Source organism: Balaenoptera acutorostrata, chromosome 3, assembly GCF_949987535.1.
Source record: "Balaenoptera acutorostrata chromosome 3, mBalAcu1.1, whole genome shotgun sequence".
Lineage (NCBI taxonomy): Eukaryota > Metazoa > Chordata > Mammalia > Artiodactyla > Balaenopteridae > Balaenoptera > Balaenoptera acutorostrata.
The window spans coordinates 24831440-24858829 of record NC_080066.1 but is presented as its reverse complement, the minus strand read 5'-3'; the positions used below and the strand labels follow the sequence as shown (position 1 = coordinate 24858829).

The window sequence follows — 27390 nt, the reverse complement described above, 5'->3', positions numbered from 1 at the left end:
TTTCTCATGTGTGACAACATATCGGATTTTATGAGGGTTCAATGAAATATTGTGGACAGTGTAAAGTACTAAATATAGGTAGGGTGTACCATCATTATCATAATTCGGTGCTTGAAACCAGGTGAAGAAGGGGGGAATTTACCCCCGTCAGTGCATGCCGGGGCATAGATTTGCTCCAGGGGAGAACAGATGAGACAGAGCATCCCACAGAGCACACCTGCACAAGGCATTTGGCAGAAATACACAACAACATGTGCCTTCCTATCAATTCTGAGTTCACGTGAACTTACATCTTGACATCTTCGTGGAAACCGTGAGATTTTATTGGAAAACAACACTAGAGGAGAATACTTTTTAAAGAGTAACAGAAGGTAAGACAAATGGCAAAAAAGGAGTTGAGATTCTAGTGGGAAATCCTCCAAAGATATGGAAGTCAGGGAGGAATAAACCTTGCCTTAGAATTGAATCACGGAGGAGGATGGAAAATGAGAACTGGGGAAGGTGGGCCTCTCTGGATGAAGTTTTGGGGGCACATTTGAGATATTGGGGGAGTTTGAGAACCAACTATTCATATGTACTAACTTCAACGTGGTTTTTTTCTTTCTTTCTTTATTCATTTCATTTGGGGGTGGGGGAAGAGGTACATAATTATACAATATATATCGATCTATCGTGACCGCCAAAACAAGACATGGGAGAAGTTTAAAACATAAAACAAGAAAGGAGTTGAGTGTATGGCTGAACCTAGGTAGGAAAATACCTCTTAATGTGTCATTTGCATTTTCTGTGAACAAAGGAAGGGAATGGAACCAAAAAATACGGTACCAGTCCAGATTACCTGAAACTGTGCAAAATGTCCCTATAATCATCACTTACAGTTCTCTCTTCACTGGTTTAAGTGTATGTAAAATAAATCTATAAGGGATTTCTTAAGTATATTTTTAAGCCAAGCCCCTGATTTCTTTGCCCTGTATCATCATAAATTCTACACCTGCAAATTCACTTAACATGGGGAATTCTGTTACTAAATCCACACTTGCAGAAAGACTATAGAAATTCCATATTGAAGAAGTTCAAGATACTGTTTGCTTCCTACCTCCACTTGTACAAAATAGTATCCTTTTCATTAAGTAAGCTCAATTTACTCAATTCTTTAAAAGATGGGGGTGGAGGTTAACCAAGAAGGCAGTTGTCTTCCTGGCCCAGGGACTGACCCTCCCCCTCCCCCCTCCCCTGCCGACCATCAGTGACAGAGCACACCCCCCCCAACTTGCTCCTGAGACGTCCCTGTAAAGAGTGAAAGCTCCTCACTACTTTCCAACGAGGAGATAAGACGTCTCAGAGTCCTGAGATGCTGTGTAATCTTTCTAGCTGGCTTTGAAGAGGTTCTGCACATTCTTCCACATTCCCTTCCCCCCAGACCTTCTATCCAGAGCTGTCCCTCCAGCCAGAGGGCTCTGGCACCAGAGGTTTCTGGAAGCAACCAAACCAACTTTCTCCTGAACATTTGCAAACAAAGCAAAATGTGTCTTAAACAAGGCACTGCGAGTTTCTTTACAATTAATGTCATCGTCCACTTCGAGTACTTTCTCTGTAACTGTTTTGGAGCAAATCCTTGCGTTAATATATAAGAACAGAAGAATTCACCGAAAGACACCTCAAACTGGTGAGAAGTCACCTCACTGTATGAAAAGTACTGGACCCAAAAGGAGAACTAGGTGAAGGACCCAGTTCTACCAGGACTTGGATGAACCAAGGTCGAAATAAATTAAGTCTTCTGTCCCTGGCTTTCCCTATCTACTAATCCGCAAAAGAAAAGAAAAGAGCTTCAAACTCTCCTCAAGCTGCTGCATTTCATGATTCAGAGCCACTATTACTAATTACTATCACTACTTAGGATTATTTCCCTTCCCTCTGCGGTTAATTCCCTTCTCTTCTCCTAGGGGAAAAGTGTGACAGGTTGGATGAAGAGAGGATATATAACAAGACATTCCCTAGAAGAGCTCTCAAGTGAACAGCTGGAAACAAGCTGAATCCTGCAACAGAAGGACCCTGGTTGTTCAGGCCCACGGCTAACTGGCTTTGTTAAAGTCAAGACCCCGTTCTGTTACATATCTCTTCCCTGGACCTCTGCTACTTCCTGAGTTAGTTTGTGAGCAAAGGAAAATCTTATCAAGATCATGGGGGAAGGGGAGAAACAGGAAAAAACCCATACGAATGAACAGCAAACCTTTTTCTGAAATAACGTCAAATTTAGGTATTCTGTATAGTCAGTATCTGTTCAGATACAACTTTCCAACTTAGGGGTCACCTCTACCTATACAGATAGACATTTAGCTGGATTTTCTATCACGTTCATAACCACCAACTTCCAATGGATTTTCAACCCACTCCATAAATGCCAGGCTCACGGTTTCTTGGACCTATATTCAATCTTTCTACATCCAGTCTCCAAGATTCTCTATGGGGAGCCACTTTTAATCTAATAATTTCAGGATATATCCAAGTCTTGCTGGGTACCTAAGCAACAAGCCATTATTCTGTCCCCAGAACTCTCTCCTTTCCTTGAATATTTGAACAGCTTCAACTTCTCCGCCTTCTCGTTCTCTTAGGGACCTTTATTCACTTCATCACTTAAAATTCTTCTCCTTCAGGCTGATAATGAGCTCGCTTTGTAAGGCATTTTTGTGACAGCTCAGAAAATAACTGTTACATAAAAACAAATTGCTGTGGCTTGTATAATAGAGACAACAGGGGTCAATTATGCTCATTAATCAACAAAGACAGAACAAGAAGTACTAAGGCTTAACCACAGCCAGGAAAGCATGTTTTAAACCCAGGAGGGAGGAAAACACCAGAGGGGAAAAGAAAATAAAAGGAAATCAAAACCCCTTGGGCTATTAAAATTTGCAACAAGCTGCCATCAGACTGTTGAACTTCCAACACTAGGGTTATTTAAGCTTTAATTAGTGTTTATTCTGCATGAAGTTCCAACTATTACAGGTCCAAAAGGAAACAGGTCAATGACCCATTTTTCCTTATGATACAAATTAATTGACATAAAACAGCTCCACTTGCAAACATTACTATTGGCAGTGCAAGTGGACAATTCTTCTGTAAAACAATTTGGCAGTAAAAACGTCCATGAACTTTGACACAGCAATTTCACTTCTGGAAATGTAACCCATAAAAACAACCCCCAAAACTGATAAAACGTGATACATTAAGATACAATGGCATTATTACTGATAATTCTGATTTTAAAAAGTCTTTATATCCAAAAGTAGAAAATAATGTGAAACTTAGCCAAGTCCATGGAAAGGCATGCAGGCATGAAAATTGCACCTAGTTTACTAAAAAAAATCATGAAAAAATGATTACTGTAAGTTTAGATGAAAAGACCGCTACAAGCATACACAGAATTATCAAACTGACATTAAAATATGCAAAAGAAAAGACCTGAGGAAATGTAAGAAAAACTTACAAGGAAATATCAAAATAATTATCTGTGTGGTGGGACTCCTGGATACCTTTTTCTTCTACCTCCTTGTATTTTCCAAGTTTTCACTAATGTTCATGAATTATTTCAATAATACAAAAATTTTGAAAGCGTAGCATCTTCACTCTATCTTAAAAGATAATCAAAGCACTGGTCAACCAATCCAGGAATACAGCATGACGACCTCCCCTCAGCCAACCTCCTGCTTCTCCTTTGCTAACAGAATCCTGACTGTATCCAGTTCCTAGAGGAAGTTAGGTCTCTCCTCAGCACCAGGAAGTGAATCCTGACAACCACCCTGAGGCAATCACGGCAGTCTCACACCCCTTGCCAGTGACTTGGGATGGAGGGAAGGGCAGGGCTTTAAAAAAGATTTCTCTCTCTCAAAAAAAAAAGAGACCACCAGAGTAAAAGGTCCTGTTCTGTGCTAGGTGGATATGAAAAGAAAGTACAATCTTAATAAAAAATAAAAATAGCAAAAGAATATCATGTTTGACATCTACCTGAATGACAAAATGAAAAACAATGATACAAATCCACCACTGTAAAGGCTGTCTAAAATAATTACATAGAAATACAAAGTTACATATTCAAGGAAACAGAAATCCGAAAGAATATACACCAAAAGTTATTTTTTCAGGATAGGAAACTTTTCTACTTTTTATCAGAATTTTAAAGAATGCATGCATATTAAATCTGCAGTTTAAAAAAAAGTGTTTAGAAATATACCCTTAAGTCCTATAAAGCGGTAACACTTTCTAAAGCAAAGAAATGCATCCATTTCATAACAATTCACTGTAAGTCTCCAGCTTGCTGGACTCTGCTTAGTTGCTGGTAAGACGAGGATGAAAGAGTGACAGGCACAAGGCATGGTAAGAGTGACGCAGTGGGTAAAGGCAAGGATGGAGGGAGACGTGGAGAATGAGGAAAGAAAGCCCTGAAGAAAGCCACCCCTCATGATGGAAGATCACGGAGATCTTCTGCAACTCAGAGAACGTCCACATCCTTGAGGTGCTGGAGCACCTGGGGTTCATAGGAAGCTTCTTTAGCTTCTAGTTCAACGTCTCTTTGAAAGGAAGTATGACACAATCATCTTCAAAGATCAGCAAATAGCAGGACAGAGATACAGGAATGAGAGACAACACGACAGAAACCACGTTATAGTAAGAGCAGGTTCTTAACCCTTTCTCAGAAAATCTCATGACTCGTGAGAGCAGCCCTACTGGGCACTTTTCCAGGGCACTGCTCTCCTTACTGAATGGTGATCTCTCTCCCAAGCCCGAGGCTTTCACTGAGTCCCTCGAACACTTACTCAGGCTTAGCCCATGACAGCATCTCCTTGAGTGAGCCTCACAGCCACGCCGAGTGAGAAGTAGGATGGAGGGGCCCCCTGCACAGGTGAGGCAGCAGGATCACACAGTCCTCAGGTGCAGGAGTGCTAGGTCTATTCCTGAGCAAGTGTTCTCAACAACCTCGTCATTGGTTTCATGAGTTTGCTTATAGGGAGCAAGATAAAAACCCTAGTAATTGATTAAAGCATTTCCTTCTGTCCATGTTATTTTTTAAAGAGCTACCCTACCCCTTTGGAATCCACCAGCACCCTCCACATTCTCAGCTGATGTTCATTTTCAAGACCTCCCTGATGGAGATCTTGAAAATTTACACATTCATTTTCCAATCGAATTATTCTGTTTTTACATTCATGGAACAGTGCAGAAAAAAAAGAAAAACAAGGAAAGACAGGGGAGGGAAACAAATAAGTCAAGTAAGTATAAACACCAGCCATTCCAACCTCCTCATCTTTTAGAATAAAAATAAATGTTGAGAAGTATTTAATGCACGTATGGTCACGGCGTGACATGTACATTCCTCCATCTGAGGGCAGGCTCAAAATGTTATTCTGAATCATAAACAGTATTAGGAGATGTAGATATGTCCCCAGGATGGAATCTAACATCATAAAGGCCAACTGTCAATGGCAAAACCATCTTAAGGGTCCTGAAGAACGAAGTAAATTCAGGGATAAGTGAACAAGAGGGAGGCTTAGTTTTCAACAATCAGAAATGTTTCCAGATATTAAAAAAAAACACCCAGAGTTTTAGTCCCCCAAATATTCAATCCAAAGTGCTTTTTGCTCGAGAATGAATCACAAAGCCAGAAATGAGAACATACATCCAAGTCCAGTAACAAGGTGGGCTGATCAACAGTCCCCTCTTAGATGCCAGATGAAATATAATAATAAAAAGCTACTTACAAAAGTCCAGGGATGGAAGACAACCCTGCACTCAAGGAAGGTAAGCAGCAGGAGCTGAGATTATTATAACTCCTGGACTCAGTCAACAAAAAAGGAACCAGACAATCTTAGCGCCATCCCTGGAGGGAGAAGCAGCGGAGCAGACATAGTTGCCACCTGCCCAGGGTTCTGTTTAGGGGGAGAAAGAGAGGAACCACCTGCTCATCCAAGGCAGTGGCACACACGGCTGTAAGGTCCAAGTTTACAATTCTGTATGGTACAGGCTGAGAAATTAATGTAAGATTCACCCATTAGTTCCTTAAATAATCAGGGACACCTACGTGTACCAGGCATTGTTTTATGTGCTGGGGAAAGGAAAGTGAATAAAAAGATTTGTAAAACCCTCACTTTCTAGTAGGAAGATAAAGTGATAAATACTCTAGGACTTGCAAAAACCCTAAAACACTGGCCAGACACTAACGCAAAAGCAAATCGAAGAAACGAATCTTTCAGTCTAAAGATTTTGGAACTCCCGCAGAAATAACAATCATCACTGAAAATTAGCTCACAATGAAAAATCACAAACCACGTAAGGAAACAAATGAACGTGAGAGTCAGACAAAACGGACTTTAGAGCAAAACGCTTCACTAGGGATAAAGCGGGTCATCACCAGGAAGTTCTAACCATCCTCACCCTGAATGCCCTAACACAGCTTCAGACACATACACACACACACACACACACACACACGTGAAGCTGACAAACCCTCAATCTCAGAATATTTTAATGCACCTTTTAGAAAATTATAGAACAAAAATATAGTGAGAACATATAATATTTGAACAATTCAATGAAAGTTTGACCTAACAGAATGATCTGACATGAAATTTGGAAACACAGCTAAAACAGACACTTCTATACATATACATACATTACCAAAACTGTCTCAAGCAGAAGTGGTAGCCATGACTAAATATATAACCTTTGAAGGAAATAAATTCATACTCCATAAAATACAAACTAAAGGAGAACCAGCTCCAGACGGTTTTACAAGCTACTTTCACCAAACCTTCAAGAATCAGCTAAACCGTATCTTCTACCAACTGTTCCTGAGACACACTGCTTAGGAAGGTGACTAGATATGAAATAAATACACAAAAATCAGTAGTATTCTATTAGATTGTTTACAGCCAATAAAAAAGAATAAATTCTAAAAAAGTGTAAAAATCTAATTCATAACAGTAAGCTAAAGGACAATGTACCCAGGAAAAAATTCTAGCAAAAAATTCTAGGAAAAGATTTCAAGTTATAGAAAGATAATAAAATAAAATGCTAATTTTTTAAATTAATCTATAAATGCAATGCCAATTAAAATCCAGTGGGGTTCTTCATGGAGCCTTTTAAGTTGATTCTAAAATTCACGTACAAGAATAACCTGCCAAAAATAACTAGTCAATTTTGAAAAGGGAGAAAGCAGAGGCATTCACCTGATATCAAGACATATTATAAAGTAAAATCAATTTTAAAAACTGAGGTATTTGTACAGGGATGGACAAACAGACCAATGAAGCAGAATAACTAAGAATAGGATACAGTTCACAACCATAAAGGAACATGCTATACGCCAGTGGTGGCATTACCAGTCAGAGGGGAAACAGAAGATTATTCAATAAATGATGCTGAGACAATTAGCAAATTTGAAAATCCAATTCAATTCAAGCAAAAAAAAAAAAAAAAGTAAGCAAAACTTTTTTCTCTCCTCATGCCATGCAAAACTTAATTCCAAGTAGGTTAAAGAGCCATATATGGAAATATGGAAACCAAACTGCAAGACTTAAAAAAAATACACAGAAGAACATCAGTAGGAAAGATTTCTAATGACTTTTAAACAAATCAGAACAGAAAAGATGGATATCTGACTACATTATAATTTAATACTTTAATATAATATAAAACACCATTTAAAGGTGAAGAAACTGGCCACAGACTAGTGAAACACACTGCTGAGAAAGAATTCATATTAGCCTATAAAAAGACTTCCATCATCAGAAGAAAAAAGGGCAAAAATATAATTGACAATTCAAAAGGAACACAAGTTGCCAACAAGCAGATTAGCAGATCACTAATTAGTGATCAGGAACACGCCACTCACACAAGGAGCCCATTTCCCCGCCACCAGAATGGCAACGTTCAAGCTTAAGAATGATCACCTAACAGGGTGGACAATGTAAACTGGGAACTCTCAGATGCTACTGGTGGAAACGTAAACTTGTACAGCACAGGAGAGCATGGGGTAACATCCGGGGAATTCCAGCAACTCCAGGTAGGTATAGCCCCAGAGGATCTCTCACACTTGGGTACATGTGCAAAGATCTACATTTGTAGATCTGCAACAGGGAAAACTGGAAATAGCTTAAATGTCTATCAGAGGGAAATGGTTTCAAAAATAGTATATTCAAAAAGCAGCTAAAATGAATAAACAATCTACACACAGCAATGTGGAAAAAATCTGCAAAATGCTAATGAATAAAAAAGTTACGGGCTTCCCTGGTGGCGCAGTGGTTGAGAATCCGCCTGCCAATGCAGGGGACACGGGTTCGAGCCCTGGTCTGGGAAGATCCCACATGCCGTGGAGCAACTGGGCCCGTGAGCCACAACTACTGAGCCTGCGTGTCTGGAGCCTGTGCTCCGCAACAAGAGAGGCCGCGATAGTGAGAGGCCCGCGCACCGCGATGAAGAGTGGCCCCCGCTTGCTGCAACTAGAGAAAGCCCTCGCACAGAAACGAAGACCCAACACAGCCAAAAAAAAAATCAATCAATTAATTAATTAAAAAAAAATTCAGGGCCTGGGGTCCTCTGTCCCCCCCCCCAAAAAAAAGTTACATAAAGATACACAGGATACACAGAGCATGATGCTGTTTACGTACAGATCAAAACAAGACCTACTGTAAAGCGACTGTAATAAAAAACAAGGAGAGACTGCTGCAGAAGCCAAGGAGTCATGCAGTAAAAGCATAAAATCCTTAGGAAGGTGGTCGTCTTGCGGAGGCGGGTGGAGAGGGTTCCAGGAGAGAGGAAGGGAGGGGAATAGAGTGGGGACGGGACTTCAATTCAATTCATTCAATGCTCAACAAACAACGACCGAGAACCGCACACTCTCCTAGCTGCTGGGCTGGAGCAGAGAACAAGACAGAAATGCCTGCCCTCCTCATCTTTCATTTTAGTGGAAAGACAGATGAAAAGAAAAGAAGTAAAATATGTATTACTTGTTATCTTCCATGATAAAAGGTTCTATGGAGAAAAGCCATGCAGGAAGGAGATACAAATGTTGGGGGTGGCGATTTGCTGAATAAACAAGGCAGCCGAGAGAGACGACACCAATTAGGGGACACCTGGGTCAAGACTGAAGAAGCGGGAGGAGTGACCCAAGCAGAGGCAACAGCCAGTGCCAATGTCCTAAGGGGGCGACGTGCTCCATGTTCCAGGAAGGACAAGGAGGCTGGTGTGAATGGGAGGACTGGGGGACGTCTTAAGACAGGAGGCCAGACCGGGTAGGTGCTGAAGGCTGTTGTCATGACCTGGACCCTGACTTGGCCTCTGAGCCGGGTGGGATGGCCCTGGGAAGGCTAAGCAGAGGAGGGGCGTGTGTGCTTTAGGTTTTAACACCATCAGTCTGACTGCTGTGTTGAGAGTAGGCTGAGAAAACTGGAAGTCACTGGCGTAATCAGGGAGAGACACGATGGTGACCTGGACCAGCGTGGTCTTGATGACACCTGGTCAGATCCTGAGAGTATGGTCTGGATTCGCTGACGGATTACATAGGGGGTAAGAAATAGAAGAGTCAAGGTTGAGCCGGTCTTCAATTATATCTATGATGCTCTGTTTCATTTTTTAAAACTCTGAATCAAAAACAGCAAAATGGTAGCATCTGCTCAACTGAGGCGGGACATCCATGATATGTTTATTATTTTCTGTCCCCATTGGTATGTCTGAAATAGGAGATGACAGAAAGGATTAGGTCACATGAGTCAGTGTCTGAGGAAAAGAGAATACCCATTAGGGTTCACCAATGTGGGTCTTGATAATCATTAAGAAAACACCTTTACTTCTTAAATTGTGTGAAGTTTGTGTGTCTATTAAGATGGCCAAAGAGCAGAGACGAAGTGCAAAAATAAGTGACTTACTTTAGCTTTTGCTCACACATTTTACAACAGAAATGGATAGGCTTCACTTGTCTACAAAGATGCCCCTGCTGATTCTGTGACTAATCTTGGGTGTTACATGCCAAGGAGATTAAGGAAATGACTTAAAAATAGCAAGTCATGGTTGGTAACCTATATGCATTTTTGCCTGCTTGATTTATTTACTTGTTTGACCCCGGTTCAGAGCGCCTATAATATTGAATTGTTGTTTGTTGGGTTTCAGCGAATGGGATAAAATCTCCAAGATTCTGTCCTTTGCTTACCAAGAAAGCACATGCTCAAAGACAACACTAAAACATTTCGATCCATTCTAGCTTAGACTATTTGTATATAAAGTTTGGGGATAGATTTTTTTAATAGGAAAGGAGTCAAAATAATGTGAGTAGGGATGTATGTTGCCTGCACATCTCCTCTACCACCCACGTGTCTTGTTTCATCAGCTGCTTCCCACTGGGGAATAAGTGGGTTACTTTCTTTTGGGGATCAGGCAACACATTGTAACTATAAGCAGAAATCTAAACAATGTAATACTTTCGTGGGAAACATACCTACAAGAAAACATCGAAACTCACTTCTCAACATGTGTAATAAATCCTACACACTCTCTAAATTCAAGTGAAAAACAACAAACTTTTAAAAAAAGCATATACTTTCATACATTAATAAAGCAAAGAATGGTGTTGGAAAACATCCGACAGCATGATTCCCAGACCAGGTATTGACACGTAAGACGTGTAACAAGTTACTTCAAAAAGAAACCATAAAATCATCACTACCGAAACCACCAGCATCTCTCAATTTTAATTCACTTTAATTACAAAAATAAATATACTTTACTACATATATGGTACATATAAATATACAGTCTGCCCAGATGGTAAGGGAGCTCAGTAATTAAAGCTGCGGCTTTGTTATAATGGCAAACACTTGGAATATTATTCTCTAGAATTGAAATTCTCCAAATGCTTTGACACATAGATCATTCCAGTCATGGGTAAGTCATGGTCCATTGACATCCCTCAGCACTGCGTAAGGCCACCAAAAAGCCCCCAAATTACTGAGAAGGATGGCTTTTACGAAGGTACCAGTGAGAGAAAACAGCAGTAAAGGGTGGATCTGGTTATATAGAAAAAGCATTCAATTTGGGATCTTAAGACTGGGGTTTTAAGCCAAGTTCAGCCCCAAGACTTAAAAAATCATTTAACACAACTGAGCTTCAATTTCCCCACATATATAATGATTGGAGTTGATGAGATAATCTTTAAGATCCCGTTAGTTATAAAAACCCTCTACTTGTAATATCATATGATTCCTTTTGAATAGATAATACATTCACACTCAGATCAAAAAGAAAAAAAAAAGATTTTAAACGTATTCTGTGAAAAGTCTCACTCCCATCTGCCCTGGTCGCCACCTCCATACCCCACATAGAAGTCATCATTTTCATTAGTTTTTTTTGAATTTTTGAATTTTATTTATTTTTTTATACAGCAGGTTCTTATTAGTTATCCATTTTATGCATATTAGTGTATATATGTCAATCCCAATGTCCCAGTTCATCACACCACCACCCCCCACCCCCCGCCACTTTCCCCCCTTGGTGTCCATACGTTTGTCCCCTACATCTGTGTCTCTTAGTTTCTTACGCAACCTTCCAGAGTCTCTTTACAAGAATATGTGCAAACATAAATATATATCCTCATTGACCTCTTTTCTAACAAAAAAGACATCATACTATAACTCACTGATCTGTCACTCACAGTACATCTTGGAGAGCTTCTCATGTCAGTATGTAGAGATTATCCTCATTCTTTTTAACAACTGCCTAGTTTTCATTATATAAACATTCAAAATCGACTTAACCAATCCCATACAGACAGGCACTTGGATTTTCCCCAGTCTTTCGCTATTATACATCATGCTGCAGAAAAAACCAAACTTTTTTATGCATATTACCTGTAAATTTTAAGTTTAAGAGAAATTTCCAGAAGTCGAACTGCTAAGGCAACGGCTAAATGCATCTACAATTTTGGTTAAATTTGCCAAACTGCCTCCCATACGGTTTGTACCTACCTGTGTTTTGCCAGCAAATCTGAGAATCCTGTTTCCTCCACACTCCCATCAAAACAGAGCCGCTTCTTTCTTTCTCTTTTGGATTTCTTCCTCATCTGAGAAATCCATGCCATCTCAGTATGATTTTTAACGGGCATTTCTCTTATTATGATGAGTTTACATAAGAGTCGTGATTCTATTACTGTGAAGTATCTGCTCATATTCATAAACCTTTTTCTGTAAATTGTTGCTCTTCTTCTCACTGGTTTATAAATAAAAGCTCTACTATTTCAAGACAACAATCCCACAGCCAAAAGACAACCTCTACAGATTACTGGTGGATCACAATTCCTGAATGCTTCAAGGGTTTAAAAATGGTTACCACTGAGATTTTCTTACTGGAAGGTACTGATCACCATTACTCAATATTTTACAAATAATATATAATATCCATAAAGAAACTTTCCTCTTAGAAAAGGTATGCTTCACTTTCAAAAGGGGAAGGAATAGTTTGGAAGATGACATGAAGACAATTTCATTTCACCAAATATCACAAATACTTGGGTAACAGAGAAGAAGCAATAATTACGGCTAAACAGTAGGTATAAAAAGACATAAAAATATTTAATATCATAAAAATATTTGTACTGTCATTTCACTGCACACTTAAAGAGTTCAATTACATTACTATAAAACAATTTTCTTAATATCATGAAATGCCATTATCCAAATAAGCACACCCATTTTCCTAGTAAAGGTCCAAGCTATGTGAACAATCTCGTCTGAAACATATTTAAAATTCTAAAGACCCTGGTAAACGTTAAACCTCTGCCATCCATGAATCCAAAATGCATATATAAATGTTTTTCCTATTTTTTTAACTATGTGAGGAGATACCCAACTCATTTTTTAAAAATTCTTAAATAGATCCTATCTTACTAGGAACTAACTAGGAATTTGCAAAGTCCAACCAAGCAACATTTTAAAGATTTTTTTTTAATGTGGATCATTTCTAAAGTCTTTATTGAATTTGTTACAATAATGCTTCTGGTTTTTTTTTTTTAACATCTTTATTGGAGTATAATTGCTTTACAATGGTGTGTTAGTTTCTGCTTTATAACAAAGTGAACCAGTTATACATCTACATATGTCCCAATATCTCTTGGCTCTTGCATCTCCCTCCCTCCCACCCTCCCTATCCCACCCCTCTAGGTCACAAAGCATCGAGCTGATCTCCCTGTGCCATGAGGCTGCTTCCCACTAGCTATCTATTTTACGTTTGGTAGTGTATATATGTCCATGCCACTCTCTCACTTTGTCCCAGCTTTTTTTATGTTTTGGTGTTTTGGCTGCAAGGAATGTGGGATCTTAGCTCCCTGACCAGAGATCAAACATGCACCCCCTGCATTGGAAGGCGAACTCTTAACCGCTGGACCACCAGGGAAGTCCCCCAAGCAGCATTTTAGATATGTAGAAAACATCTTTCTTCACTGACATGGGACCCATCCACACACATGCTCTGATTAGAAGTTGGCCTGAGGGCTTTCAAACTCTAAAACTGACCAGCTGCTGAAACTTCACAGCAGGAAAAGACTTCTCTTCCCTACCACCAATAGATGTTTACAGCATAGAACTTGTACCATCATTTAAAAGATTATAAAAATATTTGGACGTGTATCATGTCTTTGATTCTGCAGAGTACCTGTGGAATATCAGGGGTGTCCTCATTTAACCGTCTTGAAAAACTGAAGCACGCTGATTTGGAGTCACCTCTAGGCACCCAAATGGACACAAACACTGAGGCCACGTGAACTGGAGCCCTCACCACCCACTACTGAGCACAGAACCAGAAGCCTGACCTCCTGTCCTGCTACTCACTAAGCCTGGGGCCCTGGGCAGGTTACATAAACTCTCTGGAACTAAGTCTCCTCAGAGGGCAATCCTCATTTGGAAGATTCAGTGAGTTTGGCACTGAAAACAGTGGAATCAGTGTTCTGTAGAAGTTCACCACAGTATAATTAGACTGCATTCCATTACTGAAGAACTTTAATGGGAAGAAGCACCAGCTGCATGGAAATAATTCAAAAGAATCTCCTCCATAGGGATGAGGATGGAGCGTAAGTTAGGATAAAAGCCCAGGGAAGGACAGTCACGCCATAGGTAAGTTAGGTGCAGCACAATTAAAGTACAAGTAATCCAATCTCTGGTGATCTGAAAAGGTTAGCACAAAACCCCTGCTTTATTTGAGATTATCTGTTAAAATCTCCCCTGAAGTTTATTTTTCTGCTCTCATTCTGCTTTTGTCTTCTATCATTCCCTTTCTTTTCCTTCCCATCTTCTCACCTTTCTCCTTGCTGCATCTCCCCTGGATAAACCTTAGACCTATAGCGACAACAATTCACGTTCCTAAAGTACAGCATGGTACTTACTGACATGTGGTTTATGGGTCTCAACTTAAAATGACTTTAATGCAACCTGGTTCCCAACTTAATTATTGTCATGTCTTATGGCATCAAAGTGTTGGAAATCTGAAAGCAACTGGGCTCCGGGGAAAATTCAACTTACTGGAAATAAAAATGTAAAGAAATGCTTCATTGGTATGTTGTTGCCTTTTTTAAAGCCACTTCTCTTCCACGTTCAAGTTTTTAACCCCAATCACTTAGCAATACTGTACCCTTTCTCAGCAGCAATACTGTACCCTTTCTCAGCACACAGCGGCAACACAGCTGCCAATCAAACAATAACAGACAGGGAACAATGGCTTATGGAGGAGCCCAGGGCCAAACACACCTCCACAGGGGAGGGAGCTGTACAGACTCCTATGTCAGGCTAACCATGAAACACACTATTTTCTCACTACATCTAAAAATGTTCAGTGTAAACTTCTCCAGATTAACAAAAGCATCACTTCAGTGACAATACGACGCCTTCCCGAATCACCCAAACCCTGTAAATTTTCACAGAATACAAACCTTTGGGAGGTGTGAGATTGACTCCGTTTTTAAGGCACCACCGTACTGGTAAAATCCCCAACGAATCCGCATGGTACAGCATCGAGAGTTTACTAGGCTCTGGTCTGAGGTCATCAATAGTCACTTGAAAAAAACGATTGTTAAAAACCTGAAAGAAAAGACAATAGAGCCTGGGGTTAATTCCTTGAGATTAACAAGTAAGACTCGTAAGAAATAGTGGCACAGCTTCCAAATGCAGTAAGTATATTTCATCCCAATGACCGCAGCACAGACTGGAATTTCAATGTATATTACGAAAGTGGTCTAGCTGCGAAAAAGTTAGTTGATCATTGTGGTCGTATTAATGGAAAGTAAACAAACGACTAGAATATGTCGGAGACAGAGAAGGAAAAACATCAGCATGACTTTATAGAAGTAAACCAACAGCCAAAGCCAGAGGAAAAACAAGCTGGTGAAGTAAGACAGACAAACCCTAGCCAAGATGGGACCATCTCCACCATCTGGCTCAGAGATGTCTAGCCTCACCTTGCGTCCCATCCCTCCAACCCAAGAGGAAATCACTCACACTGGGCATGTCCTTACTCAATATTCTCACAAGTCTAAATAGCCCACTCCATTGTCCACGTATTTTTCAAGATGTGTCCCCCAAAGTCACTACTGGTGGAACGCCCCCCCCCCCGCCCCCACCTCACTCCGTGTTCTGGCATAGCATCAGATGTGAACCTCTGAACCGAAAATTCTCATTCCCTCCTGTGGTCTGATACCACATCTATCTCTCCCAATAGATCTCAAGTCCTTTGAGGACAGCCTCCTGTTTGTTACTCATCAAGATATTCCCACAATGCACAGCAAACGCTTTGTACATAGGAACTGGTTAAACACCTACTTGAGTATAAGGAAAAAAGTCAATGAGGAAAAGAAATAGAACAAGACATGCTGGTGGAAAAAGCAGAGTGCAAAAATCAGGTGGACAGCCACACTGAAAAGCATGATGGATTTAAAGAATGTAGAACGTAAAACAGGCCAGAGGCAAAAAATCGCTTTCCCAACACAACAGACATAAAGCAGTCTTTCTTAGGAAACCTAACCCTCTTACTAAGCTCTGATTCCTGGCTCCTTCATTTACAAAACACTTTGTGGAAGCAACCTGGTTCAAAGCTAAGCAGGAAGAGTGAACTCACTTCAGTTCTTCTTGATGTTAACTCCAGTAACTCGTTAGAAATCTGCTGCCTGAGATTTGCTTTTGGAAACAGCCTTTAAGGAGCAAAGGATCAAGCTTCCCCTTCTCAGGGAGGCCGTTCCTGGTAGCCCGAATTAAAAGCACATCTTCCTTCCTTCCACTCCAACACGCTAGAGGTCCCTTCCCTGATGCCCCTTTCTCCTTAGCATTTAACATATTTTATTTCCTTATTAATTTTATTTATTGTCTGTCTCTCCCAATCAAAATATAAGCTCTGTAAGAGCAGGGACTTTACGTTCCCAGCATCCAGAACAGTGCCTACAAATGCTCAGTAAATATTTGTTAAATTAATGTGATCTAGACCCTCATGCATACACACACACACATACTCACACAGAGATGTAGCATATAATTCTGGAGGCAGGATCCCTTAGCAAAACTGGACTGTGTAAGAATAGGCACTAAGGAATCTCCAAGCCTATTAAAATGCACGTTCCTGTGCACACACTTCAGAGGAAAAGCGAAATTAAGTTCCTTCAAATCCATCAGGGTTCATGGTCCCAAATGGTTCAGAGACACCGGTCCATCTGGTCCAGAACCACAGGCCTCAGAATCAAAGCCCAGAGCAGTTAGCCAACTTGCCCAAGACCGTGCAGCTCAGAGTGAGCAGACCTAGAAACAGAACCCAACACGTGTAAAATTCCAGGATACTTTGTCTAAACCATACATCTCACATACACAGATGATATTCTCCCCATCACGTCAGCATAGTCCCCCTGTAGGGCCAAAGGTTGGTCATTTAATCCTGAATCTGCTATGTGCTTCTCTGCTTTCTTGTCTATTTGTTATTTATTTCTTCAACAGTTGTGCCATGAAGAAAAGCCCCAAGGAAGATAAAAATGAAATTTTCATTAGGATGAGTACTTAACAACAGCACAGTGTGTTAGAGTCTCAAACGTAATATTCTAAAACCTTTTCCAATGTTAATAGAAATAAATTTAATTATAAACAGCTTCTACATTAAGAATATTCTACTACTTCATGACCTGTAGGTCAGTCCTGCACCTGGGGAGGTGCCGACCCAAGTTCTAAGAGGCAGCAGTACACGGCCAGTAAGAGGAGGAAGAAGGAAGGATAAATGTGAAACAGAATGACTTAAGTATTTTATCTTAGGTACAAAGGGTAAGAAAAAATAAAATGAAAAGTGACTTAAAAACCAGAGAAAATACCTCCTCACCCCCAACCTCCAATAACATGTATTTAGAGAGAAGATTCTTTTTTGTGGAAACCAAACTACTGTCCCTGGAAGTCTATTCAATGAGATGAAGATATCTGGGCTGAAACTAATGATAATTAGGATGTCACATTCTAACATTATGTATTACAATTATTTAAAGGTAGAAAAATGTGAGAGTCGACCACTGACAGACTGCACCTCGGTTTGGTTTATTTTATAAACACCAGGTGAAGATGACACCACGGCCTCTTAGAATGAGAAGAGGATGACACATACCCAGATAAATGGGCAGCTGGCATTACCGAATCACCCACTTGGAACAAAGAGGAATTCCGGCCAGGGTTCAACAAGGTATCACTCCTTAGTTTTGGAAAAATGTGCCAACTACCAGAACACACAATAAGAACCCTAAAGGCCATTTCAAATAAAAAGGTTATAAATGAATGGTGTATGAACACTTGCACTTCAACCCGAGATGATCATTCAGAGCATAAGTCATTATTTGTTCTATGCAGCTATCCTTTAAATAAATTGCTTTAACAGTTACAAAATAATTTATGCTCACTAAAGAAAAAAATCTTTAGGAAAGAAGAAAAGGACGTTTCATTATAACCATTTCCCATATTCTGTAATACATGATCGCCACTGTATTTCTCAAATTCTACCAAATCTTGAATAAAATCATAAATAAAAAAGCATGACTCAAACAACTTCATACTATTAATCACATTAACAATCCCGTCTCCTTCAGAAAAAGAAATTAAAATGGAATTGACTTTTGAACCCCAGGAAATGCACGGAAGGCCGTTAAGTAAAACACATGTTGGCTAAGAATCTTAGTTTGTTGGTTTCTCCCACCATTAACAAGAGGATACAAATGGTGTGTGTGTGTGTATATATGTATATACATATATATATTTTTAAGGTAGAAACACATACTTTATATGTTATAATAGGTAACTTCGTTGAGATTTCTTTGATGCGGAAGGGAAATTATAATCTTAAAAGACTATCAAGGCCATAATAAAAATGTCTTTGCGTGAAACGGTACTTTCATTTTAAATCTACGAATCTTAGACGTATGACTTTTCCTTTAGTCAATGAAAGCAGACGAGAGAAAGGAAGTGAAGCGCTGATCCCTTGGAGATGGGAACTTGCTTTTCACCATTTTCAAATATTTGCAAAATAGATCATATGAACTATTATCAGTGCAGCAGGAGGGCCAAGTTACTATTACAAAGATTACAAACTCATCAGTGGTTTCTTCTCACGAGCACAGGGACAAGTGGCAGTTCCCATGTCACTGTGGTTAGTAAGAGAAGGTGGCACCTATTCAGTGGCTGAGTTCACGGCTGTGAACTCACAGCTGAGCATCTGAATCTTCCTCCAAGTCTCTGCAGGACACGAGTGGCTGCATCCGGTACTATCGGAGGGCAAGTGAAGTTCACCCCACCCATTGCAAGAGGAGGCATCTGACCACACTCGCTCGGATATCAGTGATACAAAGGGAGCTTGAGACATCACTGTACTGGAGAGGAGGCCCTCCTCCTTGGGTTTACTTGCGTCACCACAGATCCCCACACGAGCCTATTTCATCTGGTTGGCTTGGAGTAGAAAGACTTACTGGACCCACTCCGGAGGTGGGAGGTGAAAAGCAAGGGAGGGACCTCACCTTGGTCACCGATGCAGGACAGATGTGAAAGGGCTCCCTCACGTTCACTGTTTCAAGCTTCATCCCAACTGTGAAGAAATGGCTTCTCAAATCTGCATGGTCCTACGGGGAAAAGGACGAAAATATTAAAAGCAATGGTATTATAAGCTAACTCGGTAACTGTCCGGATGTTTTCCTTGATCGTTTTAGTGGGCGGCTGAAATCGGATTGAAATAATTAACGCTCCCCCATTTCAGATTTCTAATTATGGCAAGATATCACGGATTTAATTATTTTCTGCAGGCTCAATTGCTTTTCCAAGGGAGAAACAAGCCTTGGTGGCCAGGCTTAAATTTATACTAAGCAAAAAAAAAATTCACACCGCACAGCTTTGATCTTCCTAGGGGCCATCAGGAAAGCTCGACAGGGTAATAGAAGCGATCAGTCATCTAAAACACGGCAGAGGCCTCCTCAGAAAACGTGACCTCTTGCTACCGGAGTCACTCCACAGGCTTCGGGGAGGATCTTTTGGGGGATACAGCTTGTCTTCTGTGCTGAAGAGCACTCAGGTTATCAGTTACTGGAACTGATATTGGTCCTTGGACATGTGGGTATAGAAGACTCCAAAACAGCCCTGTGCCCAATCAGAAGCCGTCTCCTGCTCTATAAAGATAAGCCACACCCCCCCTTTAACAGGCGCCTGGCAGTTTTATAGACAATTCACAGCAACCTTATGTGTGTGAGTGGAGCTTTCCTGCCTTCTCAAGAAAACAAGTTTCAATAACCACTTTAGCTACACAGCAACAGATGAGGCTGGCGGGACTCTGGACACCAGGATTTATCTTGCAGAGATGAAGGTCACCTCATAACTCACAGGCTGTATAAACAGTAGTGGATAAATAAATGTCTCTGTAGCCTGTCCCTGAGGAAATAATAGCTGCAAGTAAATCCTCCTGTTTCTAAATACATCAGTTGGGTGAGAAGTACAAAAATATCTGGGGATCTATGACTTTCTTTTATCTGCCAATGTAAAGTGGGTTTTTGAAAATTTTTTATTGAAATATAGCTGATTTACGATGTTAGTTTCAGGTGTACAGCAAAGTGATTCAGTTATACATACATACATATATTCTTTTTCAGATTTTTTTTCCATTATAGATTACTACAAGATACTGAGTAGAGTTCCCTGTGCTACACAGTAGGTCCTTGTTGGTTATCTATTCTACATACAGTCATGTGTATACTTTAATCCCAAACTCCTAATTTATCCACCCCCCACTCTGGTAATCATAAGTTTGTTTTCTATGTCTGTGACTCTATTTCTGTTTCGTAAATATGGTGTTTGTGTGTATATATATATACGATGGAATATTACTCAGCCGTAAAAAAAAATGGAATAATGCCATTTGCAGCAACATGGATGGACCCAGACATGATCATACTAAGTGAAGTAAGTCAGACAAAGACAAATATCATACGATATCGCCTATATGTGGAACCTAAAGTGGATTTTTCATTAATTCAAGGGTGCCATTCTAAATACATCAACTCTGAGGACTGTGCGGAGCCCACAGGGCTATGCCTGCTCCTCCCACAACAGCTGATCAGAACAGGACAGTGTATGACACCAGATCCCCTTATTAAACTCACCACCACCACTTTGCTTTACCAAAGCAGGTACAGAATGTAAATGCCTACAGAACCACAAGGACCTGTCATTTCTCCTGTGGCCACAGCTGCCGGCAAGTCTCCGTACCCAGTGGGTGAGCCATAAATGCTGGGTCTGGCTGGAGCACACGGTGCCTCGTGCAGGGAGGGGGCTGATCAGAACGAGGGGGGTGATGTGCTCCGTGGGCAAGGACTTATATGACGAAAACTCGTTGAACTTAACAATCATCACTTGATTAAAAAATATTCTTAGGCACAGGAGATGATTTCCTTTTTTTATTACTGAAAATAAAGCATTTACTTTGAAAGGTGGCTTGGAAAAGGAATCAAAAGAAACAGCATAGAGATTTAATGCAAATTAACACACATCACCCCAAACACCAAGGCAGAGCCAGAAACCACAGGTGTTAATACAAAAGTAGGAAACCCAAAATGACTGAAAGAAAAGATTAAAAGTTAATGCTCTCAGCAAACATCAACGCACCCCGGTGTCTCACTATCAATAAGAACTGAATCACATAAGTGGATTTTGCAGATAAATATTTTTTCCATTTTAGGCACAAAACCCTTTAACCTTCTGAAAAGAGGAATTACTCTAAAATTAAGACATACTATAAAACGTTGCTTGAATGTACTCAACAAGTTTATCCAGCAATCGTTATGATATTATTTGGTATTACATAAATGTCCTCAGGCACTAATGACACGTGTAGCTATGATAAACGGGCAAGATGAATGTACTATTTTCACGGAAGTTCTTCCATTTCCCTCTGCTAGCAATGTCCTTCCTTGCTGCAGTGTCTCTCCCATTACTCACGGCTACACGGCTAAACGTTCTTGAGATACGGTTCACCAATAACAGGAAACTCATGCCTGTTCCCTGGTTGCCTCTAACACTAGGGCTCTCCTTGCAATTTTGATCTCTCACCTGCTCTCTCATTTGCTTCTCCTTTTGTTTCTGCTGTAGGGCTGTCCTGACAGCATTATGGGCTTCTGGTCTACCCACCATCCGAATCCCCTCTTGATTTCAGACTGTGTGCCCACTCTTTTTTTTTTTTTTTTTTTTTTTAATTAATTAATTTATTTATTTTTGTCTGTATTGGGTCTTCGGTTCGTGCGAGGGCTTTCTCCAGTTGCGGCAAGCGGGGGCCACTCTTCATCGCGGTGCGGGGACCGCTCTTCATCGCGGTGCGCGGGCCTTTCTCCATCGCGGCCCCTCCCGTTGCGGGGCACAGTGTGTGCCCACTCTTTGACCCACACATTTTTGTCCCTCCCTCTGCACTTTTGAGTAGAGCCAGCTTTCTAAGTAGGGTTGACCCATAACCCCCAGGCACTTTCTACATCCCAGGCTCTCACTGTGACCTTGACCACTGACTTGAAGTCTTTAGCCAAGTCTACACCCATCCCATACCTCTGCCAGAAGGTTGCTCAATCACAGCTCCCAATGCTGGGCTGGAAACCCTAAAGCCCCCAGGAACCCTACACTAATAATTGTCCTTTACCTGCTGCCTTACTTGATTCACAGTTGTCTAGTGGGACCTGCCTTTCCTTAGAAATAAAGCATACAAGCTTATGACAGCAATCTGGTCCTCAGATAACTTTCTCTTTTTAAGGCTGTGGACTCTATTATAAATGCTTATCGTTAATGATTCCATGGCACCCTGCATCAAACAGTACCTGTAGGTTAAGAGGGGATTGCTTTGTGCAGATACCACACATTTTCTTACTTCTCTGTAGATGTCCCTGTGCTCCCTTGTCAACCTCTGAGAGTCTCTCTCTCTGCTCATACATAAGAAATACGACCCACCTCAAAATCATCCATGGCCACATGTGGGGTGAAAATAAAATGTTAATGACATATTTTTAAACAATTAAAATATTGTTGACAATCTTCTGTCCTGATGACATTAAAATATTAAACAGTTTAAAAATAATGCCTAGTGAACAAAGTTTTAGAAACAAGTTTTCCCTTGTGAATCATGGCTCAGATTTCCTACACCTTAAATTCTTTCTACTAGGTTTCAGTTGCAAGCACACAAATTTCTTACTTGTGGAAATGCATCTGTTTTTGTTCCAAACTATGTGAAAAGTCTTAAACTCTCTTGTTTAATATACTGAAAAAGAAGCCGGGCATTTTGGGAGGTAGCTGCATACACACATAGGTTTTTTATATTTTGGTCTCAAATATCCACATCTATCTGTTATACCTTATTAAACTTGAGCTCCAAATTTCAGAAAGGAACTTGAAAACTATAAAATACATCCCTTTATCCCCAGCCCTAACTTCCACTTTCTTAAGGTCACTTTTTAATCAGCATTTAAAAGGAAAAAAAAAAAGAAAACTCCTGGTAATAATGTGTACAAGTCCCACCAGTTTCAAAAGCAAGTCAACAAAATGAAAAATTTTTAAATCCAAGAGCAAAGACCCATAATGATTATGAGTTTGATTATGATTATAAATCTGCTACTCGAATATTTATGTTATTCATGAACGGTAATGCCAGAAACTTTGAACTCAAGAGGAAGGGCAGTATTTTCATTAGATTTCTGGTCACTGGAAATCTTTAAAACACATGACTGTTAGCCATGCAGTACATGCAATATTTTCCAGTCAATGCCAAACCCTCTCATTTACGTTATGCAGTTCATTCAAGAAAGATGCCAAGAAATAATTATTGAATTAAGCTGGAGAAGCATCAAAAACTAGATTTCTTGACATCCGTTCTGATTCTATCATTCATTCATGCATTCGTTCGGCATTCATTAGAAACCACTGGGGTTCCACACACCATGCCACTAGGTGATGCACAGAATACACACAAAAACTGCATTTGTCAAAAGGGAGAAGGAAAAGACATGAAGAACAGCTATGGAAGATCCAGGTCTGGAAAAAATTTCAGAACAAACACTATTTTTACTTGTAGCATCAAAAAATTATAACCACCAAGATGACGGCAGTCCAGGGATTTAAAGGAGTGAAACTTAATTTTGAACATAAAAAGCATGAGACTTAGAATGACAAAGAAAAGATTCTGAGAAGGTGGAACAGTAAATTTAGTTAGGGGGACTGGGTCTTAAGATACTGGATTGAGGCTTTTAAGTCTGATTTCAGAGGCAAAAGGAGTCGTTCGGCACTCCTAACAAACATAGAGATTTTTATGATAAAAAATTCAACACCAGTTCATTTCTGAATAAGCCAATACACAGACCATCTGAGCTCTTTGTGTGTATAAACGTACATCCATATTAGTATATAAGAAAGGGTACAGATATTCTCATTGAAAAACAAATTTATCACTCCTAGACCATTTACTTCAGGCTGTTAATGCAGTCAGAGTACATGCATTCATTTACAAACACCAGCTAATCATTCTCAATTCTAAGTGGGGAGAGGGAGACAGAGACAGAGACAGAGAGACAGAGAGAGAGTTCCTGGTCCCTGAAATGATTCACAAAACAGATTATCTACTGAGAGATAATGGGAAATTCACTGTGGGTTGAAAGATACATTCTGGCCTTTGCAAAGCTCTAGAGAATCCTTCACACCTCTAAATTATTGGATCAAGAATGATGTTATTCCTGAGATCAGGAGTAAGTAGTAAATCCTCAGGACACTTACAAATGTGCCTGTCACATTCATGAAATACCGTTTATTCAAACGAACTGGAGTCCAGTTAAACTGTTTACAGAAAAACTCCTTAAGACAGGCTGGCAACGTCATTCCCATCTCCATTCCTGGCTACACATTTTATTTTTGCCCTGAAGTAGTTTTATATTGATCAGAAGTAAAATACCATTCATTTTATTGGAGGGCTGTCTTACTAGCCTACCTTAACAATTGCTCTTCAGGGAACCTTATTTTCAGTCGAATGACAATGTAAAAGAGATTATATACACATCAACTTCCGTAATCCACATGAATTTCATCAGCTTTCTTCTCTCCTGACCCCACGGAGCTTTCGCTCACTCCTACTAAGATACACTGACTGCACCGAGAGTAGCTTGGTTTGGTTTATAATATTGAAGCCGGTAGAAAGGGTAACAGCAATGAACATATTGTAAATACATGTGAGCACTTTCCTTGTATTATTATTTTCCCCTCACAACAGACTATGGGGTAGGAGCCATCTTCGAGAGGAAACTGGGGCACAGAGAAGTTAAGTTACCTAAGCAAGAACACACAGCTCACAAGAGGAGCCAGGACTCAAATCCATGTGGTCTGACGCTAAGTACATGATCGAGCCATCAGATTACCTAGTTGTGTGTGATTAGCTATCAGGTTATGGCACAGGCCGGGAAGCAAAGACCAAAATGGATCTTTGCGCTTTTTATTGCTAATGGTAAACAAACAAACAAACAAAACCCTTCTAACCTATAAGCTCCTAAGATGCTATCTCAAAGACAGATATTGCGGGCTTCCCTGGTGGCGCAGTGGTTGAGAATCTGCCTGCTAATGCAGGGGACACGGGTTCGAGCCCTGGTCTGGGAAGATCCCACATGCCACGGAGCAGCTGGGCCCGTGAGCCACAACTACTGAGCCTGCGTGTCTGGAGCCTGTGCCCCGCAACGGGAGGGGCCGCGATAGTGAGAGGCCCGCGCACCGCGATGAAGAGCGGTCCCCGCACTGCGATGAAGAGTGGCCCCCACTTGCCGCAACTAGAGAAAGCCCTCACACGAACCGAAGACCCAACACAGCCAAAAAAAAAAAAAAAAAAAAAAAAAAAGACAGATATTGCCAAGTTAAAAAGCGATAGCTATGAATACTGACCACTAACTGAAAACCACCAATTTCTGCTGTCAATTCACAGCACTTTTCAATGGTTTATGAAAAAACCGTCAGAGAGAAAATTTTGACGCTAAAATTACCTCCCAATGTTTATATATAAAGTCGATCAGTCTTTATCAACAATGAACCATTATTTTTTTACTAACTGCCTTCGTGTTCTTTAAGCCACGAAGATTTAAAGTGTGTCCAGTAAATGCCTATGATGCTCTGCATGTTATCCGTCATTAATACCTATCTCTCATAACATTATCAATGTGAACCCAGACAGGTTTACCTGATAAATGTGGTTCATCTAGTAAACGTCCCCAGCTGCAAAGTCCCCATGAGTCTCCACCTGCCAGTGGTATTTTTCAATACCCTATGTTAAGCACTAACCTGTGTACTGAATGAAGAAAAAAAAAGAGGATGTGGTTCCCGACATTGAGAAGCTTGAAATTTAGTTAGAAAATGACAGAGATGTGATAAATACAAGTACAACGCTGGAAAAAGAAGTCTGGACGAAACACAATATAGCTAGTTGCTCTGCCTTTACAGTTTGGCTGGTGTCCCACTTTATTTCACCTGTGAGACAGAGGACATCAGACAACCTCAGAGCATACCCAGGTACACACTGGTCCCCTAAGTGCCTCTGAAGGGACTACCAGCCCTGAGAAGAAAGCACAACCTGACTCTGGAAGAATCAAGCATCGCTATTTAAGAAACACTACTGTACAGAGCTGCCTTAATATTGGTCATTGGCAGAACGACGAAGCTTCAGGGTAAATACTGAGGTTCTCTATGAAACAGATAAGTGACGGAGTATTAATCTATGGAAGGAGGAGAAGAGGATTACTAATTGAGAGACAGAAGACAAGGAAAAAGAAAGAACATTCGATCGTCTTAGGTTCAACTCATCTCTCAAATGCCTCCTGGATCTTAACCCACTGCTCTCCATTTACTTTAGAGGCTGGAAGCATTGCCAATTACGCTCTTACAATTTAGTATGTGCTATGATCACAGACTCCCAAGACAGCTGATGCTTCTTGCCAGCCCTGCTTCATTAGATAAATACACCCCACACGATATAAAAATATGAAGAATGTGGTGCAGGGGAGAGGGAGTTCAAACTAATTAACACAACACAATTAAAATGCACTTGGTGAGGATATTCATGTAAGAAAAGCAGTGCCTCATTCCCTGTGCAGAAACCTAATTCTTACAGCCTGAGTTCCACAATCAAATGCTCCAGGAATTTCCTTAGTGGTGGCCATCTGATCCTCAATCTTTAATCCTCCGGTTTTCTTTTTGCTTATGTTGATATGAAAAAAAATGGACAAAAAAACTGATAATGCAATTCAACCCGCCTCCACATTTTTTTTAAGTACTAAAATCTTTGAATGCATCATACACAAAAACACTGCACCATATAATTTTTTCAGTTCCAACATGCCAGTTTTTGGTCCGCAGGGACCTCAAACATTGCATAGGCATCTTTTCAAAGGCCTCAATTAATTTGCATAATTTCCAAGAACAGGCTTCAGAAAAGTCAAAGGAAGGTTTTAATTAGTACCACATTCAAATCAATATATAATGACCTAGGCTTTAATTCCTTTATTCATATCAGCATGCTATGTTATGCTAAAAAAAAAAATCCAATGCAGTTCATCATACTGTTCCTCTTTCTGTTTTACCAAAGATCTAGTGCTCATATGTTCATTAGATAATTACCCTCATTATATTAGTTTCATCTAAAAATGGACATTAGGATGCCAGCATTTATTAAATCAATAGCATTATTATATTTCAATTCCGTCGCACTGAATTAAACTCAGCCAATGAAATATTTATAACAAAAAGGTAATAAAAAATCTATAAGCTGAACACTAATAAGCGTTTCCATTTTTTTACTTACAGCTGTAAGTAGCAATCT

The 27390-nt window shown here is 40.2% G+C and overlaps 1 protein-coding gene across 6 annotated transcripts in view; it reads right to left on the bottom strand.

The window, feature by feature from the left end:
- SFMBT2 (Scm like with four mbt domains 2) overlaps nucleotides 1–27390 on the bottom strand; it is a 224681-nt gene that overhangs the window by 61745 nt on the left and 135546 nt on the right. For all 6 annotated transcript variants that reach the window (XM_057544328.1, XM_007167433.2, XM_057544331.1 and 3 more), the window contains 2 exons: nucleotides 19049–19150; nucleotides 14960–15107 (listed from right to left, as the gene is read on the bottom strand). In XM_057544328.1, coding sequence (XP_057400311.1) covers nucleotides 14960–15107; nucleotides 19049–19150 — 250 coding nt within the window. The remainder of the gene's footprint in view (nucleotides 1–14959; nucleotides 15108–19048; nucleotides 19151–27390) is intronic.